At 43.5% G+C, this 12016-nt stretch overlaps 1 protein-coding gene across 1 annotated transcript in view; it reads right to left on the bottom strand.

Moving 5' to 3' along the window:
* The window catches only part of LOC126184542 (katanin p60 ATPase-containing subunit A-like 1), a 104390-nt gene that overhangs the window by 62279 nt on the left and 30095 nt on the right, over nt 1–12016 (bottom strand). The window contains exons 3-4 of the mRNA XM_049926951.1: nt 2453–2549; nt 484–667 (exon numbers count right to left, since the gene is read on the bottom strand). Coding sequence (XP_049782908.1) covers nt 484–667; nt 2453–2549 — 281 coding nt within the window. The remainder of the gene's footprint in view (nt 1–483; nt 668–2452; nt 2550–12016) is intronic.

Genomic DNA, 12016 nt, shown 5'->3' with positions numbered 1-12016 from the left:
AATGTGATTTTTCGTTTCCTATCACCCAACCAAGAATACGGTAGGGGCCTAGGGGGCCCGTCTTCACCTTTCATATTTGAGCCAGAACTGCACATAAACAATTTTTCTATGCAGCAGACCCAAACTATGGGTTCTACAAAGTAAAAAATCAAACTTGAAAAATAAGAGGCACCACAATGCACACTTTAAGAAATAAAAATCTATGAAAGATGAAAAATCACTCTGGTCAGACAGGTTTCCCATGCTAAATGTGTTACAAGTAAGGTAAAAGGTCTGCCATATAAGAGATAGAAATTGTAGTTTAATATGAAACTCTACACAAACACACTCACTGACAATATGTAAAAAGTAAGAATCTACCAACGTCAAACACTATTAAAAATGAACATTCTCTGAAGTAAGACCTGTAATGTCAAAACAGTCACATTTATCAACTACCAGATAGATAAGATGCTTTAATTAATGAAAACCATAATGCCTTACTTATGCTCAACAGGAGTTGGTGATGGCCACACATCAGGATCTCTTGGTGGTGGTGGTGGCCACACGTCAGGATCCTTTCTCAAGGAAAGTGGCCAGTTTCGTCCATCATCGGAAGTAGAACGCAACAGATATGGTTCTGATTCATTGGTAGAAAGCATATCCTGGAGATAACGTGGTCTAATAGCTAGAACATAAACAAACTTATGTTGATTTCCAGGCATGATAGTAGTAAATGAAAGTACCGTATTTCCAGATTTAGCATAATATAACACTATAGCTGCCTGCTTGGAAACTAAATTTTTAATTCTTGTATTTCCAATTTTTTAAAGTAATTCCTTGACATCCAGCTGTAGTGCTGTAGGAGACTAATGAGAAATTGAAACTGGTAATCAAAATTTTATGTAAAAGCCGGCATCTTTCCAAACACAAGTATGCGTCTTTGCTTTTCTGTGTTCTAGATTCTGCCACCCACATGACCCCCAATCCATTTAGGACAAGAATGATACTGTATCATGACTTTTCTTGTTTGCATACAAATTTGAACATATACCTGTGATTGTCAAGTTTATTGAAGTTTTAAGAACACTGTTGTCTGCTGTAGTTGTCAATGATAGTATCTTTCCCATACACAAGTTTGTGGTGGGTCTTTACATTCTTTTGCTTTGTATGGCATGATTCCTTGTTATCCAGTAATACTTAGTATGGCCCAATCTTTCTATCCATAATTTTCTGGATTTGTTATCACTATGTTTAATACTGGTACTAACAAGATGAACTGCAATTAAACCTTCAAATTGTGATTCCACTGTGTCTCGCAACAGATATGATCTACTCTTTAAAAGAGATGACAACAACAACAACCAATATCTGGATGGTGTATGACTGCTGAACGGGACTGCAAGTATGCCAATTCCAGGGCAATGGAAAAAAAAAACAATCTTCATGAAAATATCAATCCTGTCAACAAGGAGAAGTGACCAAGGGACTTCGACAAGTTCATGGAAACCACCTCACTAAGTGCAATGAGAGTGGGTGGGTAGAGAGGAGCAAGACATTGCTGATAGTCTACAAACTAAGCACATGCAAGTAATGTGATAAGGTACAGTATCATCCTCATTACAGGGCGAGTTGGCTTCTAATACAGATGCATGTCAGTACTTTTATGTACTTTTATACATACAGGACTCCCTGTCCTATGAACTCTAAGATTTTCATGTGCAACCTAAATACATTCAAGCATTAAGTGAAAGAAGTTATCCATTTGAGAGATCTCTCTTTCACTGTCTCTCTGCACCATGACTACGATAATTTTCATTTCATAGATAATGCCTTTGTTATGAACTGTCCTTAGCCTTAATTTTACACCCAACAGTTGTGGCCCACCAATGGGAACACACAGAAGGTACAGCCACAAGCTCACTGGTATCATCTATTTCTGAAAGCCTTCTAATCACCAACACCAAACAATTTTTTGTTGTTGTTAATCTAAAACAAATATCACACCCACTTAATTAAAATTCAACTGATCTAGATAACTGCTTTATCCCCATGTCATTTCATTTCATACAAACAAAGGGTCAGTGGGCAGGCTTTGCACCCTCTTCAGAGTGCTAAGTTCCAGCTCTGTGTATAGAAAGTATGTAATTTTCTTTGTTACTTACAATTCCCCTGTATAACAGATATAAGATTACTTCTTTCCTTGCACAGGTAAAACAAATTCCGATTTTAATGTACAAGCATTATCATCTTAATCAGAAGTAAGATGTAAACAGTATCACAGTCAGTAAAGCTAGCAGCATTTTCAACAAACATATCATTATTCCAGCAAAAGGTGAATAGCTGAACATAAATGAAAAACTAAAATGTATAACAGTACACCAAACACAGTTTACTTGGTAAGACAATTACATAAAGATGATAACACAAATTAATTAAGTAGCTGACTTTTGGCATAGATTATGTAACTTACAAAGTGGGTGGTCACCCTGTGTCCCATATTTGATGAGTGTCAGTATTTTATCCAGGCTCTTGATATAGTCATATTCAGCAATAATTTCAAGCTCATGCTGCAACAATGGTTTGGTCATTAAAAATATTTGTTTCTCATTAATAGTTTTAAAGTTACACATGTGGGAAATAAAACCAACTGAAAATTATTTGCATTAACAACTACAACAACAATAATTTGTCCATAATTACTTACAGTTCAGCATATCATTATTTTTTGTAAATTCTAAACAATATCATGTCATAAATATAATGAATATATATGAAGAGTAGCACAAGAGATACTATTATATTGGTGCAAGCTATGAGGCACGCAGTGTGCCGTACCGGTTCCTATCGCCGGCTGGTGTGCTGTGCATATTCACCATACTTTTTTTATATTCTCTTTTACAAGCACAACTGTCTTAAGAATATATGAAGAGCACAGAGTCAGTAAATTTTACTTGATGAAACAGTACCTACAACACTTGTTTGCTTGTATTAGCAATTATTCTAATTGCTCTCTTTTTACGCCTGCATATCCTATACAAGTTGCCTACAGGTGCCCCCACCTCAAATATTCAATCCTACACTGCAAATACGAATTGTTGAATTCAGAATAGATCTGTCTGATAACAGGAGGTGGTGTTATATTTATGAGGTACTTTAATTAGTAAATGTTGTAGATAATCATTTTACAGATGTAGCTGGGAGTCTGATACACAACACAATATACCTGGAAAATTAGATGAAACTGTGCCAATAGATTTCTATGACTGATGAGAAATTTCACCCAGTCTTGGAAGCTGTGGAGCTTTTTGCAAAATTACATTGGAGAAATTAGAATGGGCATATTTTGTGAGAACCATCAAATCAATTTATTTTGACACACATTGTGCCTCAATTATGTCAGATACTACTGAAATGACTCCAACAAAATAATAGAATCAGACAAATTTGGATCGCTGTTGCAGACAACCTTCCAATCCAGTAGACTTAATCATGCAGAAGCTCCTATGTTTGTTGGTAGGAAAAGTGCTGTACTTCAAAAACAGTCACGAACATTCTAGCACATGACAGTGTAAGTGCCCCACCTTGTGCAGCACTGTTTGGGTGGGACGTAGAGAGCACCTCCAATGATTGTATAAAGCTCTCACTGTGTTGCAAGACATCACATGAATAGCTGCTCCAAACAGCATTCGAAAAAGAAAGAGAAGCCACAACAAGAGAGTAAAATCCAGTTTACATTGAAAATGTGTGGATACTAGAAATACCATTTCGAGTAGGTGAAAAATTACTACATCAAAAAATTCCATAAATACTACATTGGCCCCTTTAAGATTATGAAGATAGTGCCATCAAAAGACAATCTCAGACAAATACCACTGCTCCTACCTCTCAAATTTCACAGAAGTTCTGCTGCATACCTTGTGGGAGTAGCAGTTTTGGAAGAATGTATATTGTAAGGTAGGAGAAGAGGTACTTGCTGAAGTGTAGTTCTGAGTGTGGGTTGCAAGTTGAGATTGGATACTCACTCAGTGGAGCACTTGGCCATGAAAGGCAAAGGTCTCAGGTTTGTGTTACGATCCTGCACATGGGTTAAATCCGTTAAGAAGGTTCAAATACCTTGGTCTTCAGCAACTGAGAAATAAATCAGTGTCACATCTAACAGAATAGAAAAATGAGATTTAAGTGTTTCACAAAAGCAGCAGCATACATCATCACCAGTATTAGCACTATAGTTGATGCTCTGAACTAATGACGGTCAGTTTCAATAGTTAAAGTATAAGTGACCGAGTGAAGTTAGCATCAGTGATTAGGTTAATTGTGTTACATTTCATGTTTATAGAGACACTGCATGTTTCTTTTGTGAACAGCATTAAGTGGCGTTCACATGCTCATGCAAATAAATTTGTGTTTATGTGACATGCATTTCTTTGTAGTACATGTGAAGGACACAGCCATCACCTTGACCTCCTCAGATGGGGGCCCTCTCAAAGGCCAGCATGAAAATGCCAGTGTCTACAAAACTGTCATTAGGGCCTCTGAACACATCGGGTGATATGAACACCATGTTATTCCAACCAGCCCTAAGTTGAACATCAGACTGGAGGAGAAGATACCTATGGAAAAAATTGCATCCTGTGTCATACTGAAAGACTTGTGAGGAGTGATATTCAACTTGTATGTCTCCTAACTGGTCACAGGGACAGAAGGAGCCGACTAACTGTGGGTGATGATGTTTGGTTTGTGGGGCGCTCAACTGTGTGGTTATCAGCGCCCGTACAATTTCCCAACCTTAGCTCAGTCCAATTTCGCCACTTTCCTGGATGATGATGAAATGATGAGGACAACACAGACACCCAGTCATCTCGAGGCAGGTGAAAATCCCTGACCCCGCCGGGAATCGAACCCGGGACCCCGTGCTCGGGAAGCGAGAACGCTACCGCGAGAACACGAGCGGCGGACGAGCCGACTAACTGCAGAAGTTGTCTTTATTAGGAGGAAGCCAGATCTCATCTTGCTTAATGACTCAACTTCACCGAAATTGTCCTCAACATGTACTATGGGGGGGGGGGGGGGGGGGGGGGATTTGGTGGCAGTAAAGTCTGATGCAGACCAGTAACTGCAGTAAGGGTTTCACCCCAAGTTGGTGGGCCTGGCCCTCCTGCCATGGGGTAGCCAAGGGGGGAAAGGCCAGGGGAGGCAGAAACAAAAACTGAGACAAAACTATTCCTAGAAAGAGAGACAGCCACAGGAGAGAGTTCAGACAGTTTAATACATTTCATGTATCAAACGTCCACCCTGGTAACCCTCACTCTGATTACGTGCTTGTCTTGTGGGCGCCAACCAGCCACAGCAATGGCTGCCTGGAATGATGGTTGTTGCTGGGAGTTCCGATGCCCCAAATAGGTAAGCAGTCACTCTGAGCCTATCACGAGGCATTCACAGTGCAGGTACCAGCAGTATGATCCCTGTCATGTCAGGGTGCTCAGCTAGACAAATGCAGCTCCACCACATGGACGGGAGAGGGAGAGGGAGTGCACTAAAATGAATAGGGGAAGCATCATTAATAAGGCATAGTTGTGGTCTGCAAGAGACTGGTCAATGACTAGACATAAAAGTAATGCTCCACAAAGGGCGAGGGGCGTTAAAATCCCCAAGGAGGAGGAACAGTTGGGTTCGTTGCTGAAGGATGGCAGAAGATGTAGGTGGCCTGTCAGGAGGGAGACTGTGACCACAGAGTCCAAGTGGACCTGGATGGCAACTGCTTCCAATGTCATACAAAGTGGGATCCAAATACTAACAAATGGCCACAGAAGAATGGCCAGATTTTTGGAGCTTGATTCGCAAAGCTTCTGCCCTGATACCACCCACTCTGATCAGGGCCTCTCCCCATGGGTGCCATGCAGCCCCAGCAAGGGCTGTCTGGCATGGCGGTCATTGCCAGAAGTTCTGACACTCCAGAATGACAAGAAACCATTCTTAGGCATACATGGGGAGGCAACAGCACAGGTATCAGCACTGTGATCCCAGTGTTGCACGGGGCTCAGCCAGGTGGGTACACAACATCCCCACAACACAGATACTCATGCTGGTGACCTAGTAGGGCAGAGGGGCTAGGGTGGGGAAGGAAGAGGGGAATGAAGGGGGAGTGGAATCCACACCATAGGCACTAGGGAAGGAGTTCTTCCCCAGATTGTTCACACTACTGAGAAAAAATTTAGCAGTGGAGATCAAACCCCATAGGGGGGCCAAAAGGAAAGGATGGAAAAGAAATGGCAAGGGGAACAAAACTGCAAGGAATACAGGAACCAGGTGGATAGCCAGATCAATATAAGTAAGAACACCACGAGAGGGAAAGGAGGGAAAGGAGCGAGGATGGTAAAGGAGGGGCACGGAGAAGGAAATGCAACCTGGAAAGGAAGGATGGGCACCAAGCACGAACTCACGAAAGAACCATGAGCCCCCTGGGGGGAGCAGAGAATACACTGCATCCGCTTAGCACCTTGGATGTATGTAGGCAAAACTGGTGGGGGAAACTGGAGTTCAGAGCAGACACTGCATGCAAACTATGATGGTGACTCCAGTCCTGGGCCTCTGTTGTTGAAGGTGGGTCTCCCTACCAGGAAATAGGGCATGGTAGTTCAGATGCTTAGGGGAGCATAGAACGCATATCACATAATTGAGCAGCAGTTGTAGGCACCTGATCTGTAGTGGAGATGCCCCACCCTCCAAGAGTAGGCTGATCAAAGTGCTAATCCAAAAGGCACTTGTCACAAGTCAGACCCCATAATGGTCTATCACGTTCAGCACACACAACGGCAAAGGTGATAACAAGGTATGCCAGGCTCTCATAATCAAGGTGGGAGAGGATCAGAGCTTTGTAAAGCTACAGAGCCAAAGAGCAACCTGCATCCAAGCTGGTGTTACTGAGGCAGTGAAGAGTATTAAGATGTGACCAACACTTCCGCGTAAGTTGGTAAAGATGGGGAAGCCACGACAGCAGTACATCAAAAACCAGCCCAAAAAAGACTCCACCACACTGAGCAACTGATTGTTGATGGAGATGCAAATGAACAGTACAGTGGTGACAGAAGCGCATGACAAATGTCTTGGCAGCTGAAAACCAAAAGCCACGAGTGACAGGCAAGGGCTGAGCATTTCGTATGGCTCCCTGCAGTTGGATTTCAAAAACACTCATAGCTGAGGAGTGATAGTAAAAACAAAAGTCTTCATCATACGAGGTGCGGCTAGAAAAAAACCGGACTGATGCTGGAAAAAACATTTATTTACAATTTCATGTTATCTCCTTCAATGTACTCTCCTCCTCGGTCTCTACACCGCTCCATACGAATTTTCCAGTGTTCATAGCAATGCTGCAGATAATTTTCGGTAAGTCCATACATTACTTCCGTCGCTTTTTCTTTTACTGCTTCAACAGTCTCAAATCTAGTTCCTTTCAAAGCTGACTTGACTTTAGGGAAAAGAAAAAAGTCACAGGGGGCCAAATCAGGTGAGTAGGGTGGATGATCTAAGATGGGAATGTTGTGTTTTGCCAAAAACGTCTTCACTGACAACACACTGTGAGCTGGGGCATTGTCTTGGTGAAGGATCCATGACTTTTTTCTCCACAAATCGTTCCGTTTTCTCCGTACTCGCTCACGTAGGGTAGCCAGGACGCTAATGTAGTAATGCTGATTCACTGTTTGTCCCTCTGGTACCCAATCAATGTGCACAATCCCTTTGATGTCAAAAAAACAATCATCATTGCCTTGAATTTCGATTTTGACATTCGTGCTTTTTTTTGTCGTGGAGAACCAGGAGTTTTCCAATGCATCAATTGGCGTTTAGTTTCGGGATCGTAAGTAAAAAACCACGATTCATCGCAAGTAATAACATTTTGTAAGAAGGTGGGATCACTTCCAATGTTTTCCAGGATGTCAGAACAAATCATTCTTCGGCGTTCCTTCTGTTCAATTGTGAGACCCTTTGGAACCATTTTTGAACACACTTTGTTCATGTTGAAACTTTCATGAAGAATCTGCCTAACACTTTCGTTGTCAACTCCTGTTAACTCAGACACTGCTCTGATTGTTAAACGGCGATCTAGTCGAACAAGTTTACCGATTTTTTCAATGTTTGCATCAGTTTTTGCTGACAATGGTCTGCCAGTGCGAGTGTCATCACTGGTGTCTTCGCGGCCATCTTTAAATCGTTTAAACCACTCAAACACTTGTGTTCGCGATAAACAATCATCGCCGTACACTTGTTATAACATTACAAACGTTTCACTTGCAGATTTTCCTAGTTTGAAACAAAATTTGATGTTAACACGCTGTTCTTTCTGTACACTCAACATTTTCCGACGCACAGACAAAACGTCAACTACTTAAAACAGACGCCACGGGCAGACTGAGTGCAGGAGGCAGATGAAACTCGAGCAGTAGGCGGAGCGAGAGTCACGTGACAGGCCACGCGACTTTCAGCCTTATTGCATTCGTTTTATTGTTTCACCAGTACTAGTCCGGTTTTTTTCTAGCCACACCTCGTACAAGGAGGGTGACACTGTAGATCCAACAGCTGCAGCTAGAACACTGATAGCCACTACAAAGAAGGGGCACACTGAATACGGATCTCTGTGGGACCCCATTCATTTTGTATAGCAATTACTGTGGGACGTATCAACTTAAAAATCAGGAGTGGGTTCCGAAGACCCCATTCACGTAGGGTAGCAAGAATGTAATGACACCATGTGGTGTGTAAGCCTTATGCAAGTCAAAGAAGATGGCAGTAAGATGTGGACATCAGGCAAAAGCTGAATGTAGAGCACACTTCACGCCGACCAAATAGTCAGCAGTAGAACAGACTTGGTGAAAACTGTCCCGGGACGGAGCCAAAAGGCCCTGAGACTTGAGGTACCGACACAGCTGCCGGGTCATACATTCGAGCAACTTGCAAAGAACATAGTAAGACTAACTGGGTGATAACTGTCCATTTCATGGGTGTTTTTACCTCATTTCAGCACTGGAACAATAACACTTCCTTGCTATTGAAATGGGAACTGACCCTCACTCCAGATATGGTTGAAAACATCTAGGACGTGACATTGGAAATCCATTGATAGGTGTTTGAGCAGTTGACTATGGGTGTTGTCTGGACCTGGAGCTGTGTCCTGGCAAATGGCTAGGGCACTGAGGAATTCCCACTCACTGAATGGTGTATAGTGAAAGGCAAGTGAATTCACTGCACCTGCTGTCCAGGGTCATGAAATGTCCAAATGTGTGTGAATTTCTAAGGGATCAAATGGTCATGAAATGCAGGCTGATAATTCTAAGATGCAGAGGCTCAGGCACAACGCAGAGCAAAATGTTCAGCAACAGTGTCTGGGTCAGATGGACAACGACATTCAGGGAAATATCGCGTACACTTGTGGGTGACTTGTGCCCATACGGTTGTCAAATCTTTACTAAAACCTGAGGAGGAGGGGTATGCAGTCCAGTGGTAGTAGCATACCATTCTCAGAAATCTTGTTCTTGTTATTTCAGGACATGGCCTACCCAGGCATGGAGCCATTTGAAGGCAAAGAAGTGCTCCATCAATGGATATTGTTATAGCATTGGAGAGACTTTCTGCAATCTTTAATGGACATAGCGATTTCGGAGGTCCAAGGTCATGCCTTCTGACAGGGGCATCCTGAGGAATAGGGGATCATAAATTCTGCTGTCGAGAGAATGGCTATGGTTGTACTCTGGATAGCCGCACTGATATCTCCATGGGGTATGGTATTGAGGGTGATGGCAGAAGTGAAGGTATCCCAGTCAGCATTATTGAAAGCCCATCTGGATGGACACGCAGGCGAGCCATGCTGAAGGAGGGACAGGTCAATCTAGAAGTGATGGTTTTCACACAGGTCATCATGAATTTTCCAGTAGATAGAAGGGAGATGATCAGGGCTGTGAATGAAAAGATCAACAGCTGAATAAGAGGGTAGGGGCCCACACTGATGGGAACCATTGTTCTAGAAGGACAATGCAGAAAGCAGAGGAAACGCATACAAGAAGTCAAAGCACAAGCCAGGTTGCAGAAGAGACAGCTACAGTTCCACTGAAGACTCACACTATCAGCAGTAACCTGTCCAAGCATGATGAACCCAAGGCAGCATATCATGCCCATATAGTTACCTGCTGCCATCGGCTGAAAGGATGTGGCATCCATACACATTGGTTCTGAATTGTGGTGTGTGTATGTGTGTGTGTGGGCGGGGGGGGGGGGGGGGTGGTGTCTGGTGTCACAGGGACCATCAAGAACACCGTGGATAAAGACGCAGAACATGTGGGGTCTGGTGGCATGGGGCCACCTGAGTCTCTTGTCTTATTGGAGGACTATGACTTGTCGTCGTCGTCGTTGTCGTCCAGCCACTGGCTGGTATCTGGTTGCAGATCAGCAGAAATCTGGGAGGGGAATGTCCCGAGGGACCCTTTCCTTGTGAGAGATGTCAGAGGAGGTTGATCCTTCTCCAGCTGGGGGTTGACATCTCCGATGCATGGAGAAGCAAAGATCCCTAGATGGATGTGGGGGAAGCTGTAAGAGAAGGACCCAAACAACCATGGGAGGGGCTGTAGTTGAGCAGCTCTGAGAGTCCCACGTAGAAGGCACAAAGAGCTATGGTACAGTTGCTAGAGAGGATGATGTCATCATAACTGTAGCATACATCATCATCATTATTATCACCACACATGCAAAATACAAAGAATCATATTTCTCCTTGGCCTTCTGATATGTCAGTTGGTCAAGTGTCTTGGATTTTCTTTTCTCGTTGGAAGATGGTGCAGCCCAGTGAACAGGGCCACAGTGCTCTCCACAGCTGGCACCAATGGGGGAGGGGCACAAGGTACATTTATGTACAACTGAAGTCCACAATCACTACAGATGGGGCTAGCATTACAATGTGAGGACATGTGCCCTAATCTCACGCATTTGAAGTACCACATGGGAGGGAGTACATACTGTTTCACATCATATCAATACACGGGAATGAGATTTTCACTCTGCAGTGGAGTGTGCGCTGATATGAAACTTCCTGGCAGATTAAAACTGTGTGCCGGACCGAGACTCGAACTCGGCACCTTTGCCTTTCGCGGGCAAGTGCTCTACCAACTGAGCTACCCAAGCACGACTCACACCCCATCCTCACAGCTTTACTTCTGACAGTACCTTGTCTCCTACCTTCTAAACTTTACAGAAGCCTCCCCCAGGCTGTGGCTAAGCCATGTCTCCGCAATATCCTTTCTTTCAGGAGTGCTAATTCTGCAAGGTTCGCATGAGAGCTTCTGTAAAGTTTGGAAGGTAGGAGACGAGGTACTGGCAGAAGTAAAGCTGTGAGGACGGGGTGTGAGTCGTGCTTGGGCAGCTCAGTTGGTAGAGCACTTGCCCGCGAAAGGCAAAGGTCCCAAGTAAGTTCGAGTCTCGGTCCGGCACACAGTTTTAATCTGCCAGGAAGTTTCACATCAATAAACAATCAACACAATGTCAATACACAATCAACTCGATCTTTTCAGTCGGTGAGTCATGTTCAAAGGCCAAGGTGAAGGTCCTAGGAGCAGCCCTATTGTCATTTGGTCCCTTTTGAACACCACATACAGATGAAATGCACAACCTGTCCTCCAAATTGGCATGTAATCCATCATCAGTCTGTAAGAGGTGGTCATGGTGGAAGACTATACTCTGCAACATATTGAGATGCTTATGGGGGGCGATAGTAACAGGAATGTCACCCAGCTTGTGACTGGCAAGCAGTGCTCATGATTGGGCAGGGGATGACATTTTAATCAGAAATGAACCATTACTCATTTTCGAAATCACTGCTATTTCCCCAAACCTGTCCTCAAGGTGTTCAACACTAATACCGGTTTTGTGATCAAAAAGGAATCTCTGTCAGTCCAAGAGCAAACTAAGTACTGTGGGGAGTTGTTCTCCCCTTGTCTCGTTGCCTTAGGTTCCTCTCACAGCACAGCCAGGGAAGGAAACATTTTGGGGTAATATC

This window comes from Schistocerca cancellata, chromosome 4 (assembly GCF_023864275.1).
Source record: "Schistocerca cancellata isolate TAMUIC-IGC-003103 chromosome 4, iqSchCanc2.1, whole genome shotgun sequence".
Taxonomy (NCBI): domain Eukaryota; kingdom Metazoa; phylum Arthropoda; class Insecta; order Orthoptera; family Acrididae; genus Schistocerca; species Schistocerca cancellata.
Note: the sequence above shows the minus strand (reverse complement) of the source record. Positions and strands in the feature narration are given on the sequence as shown.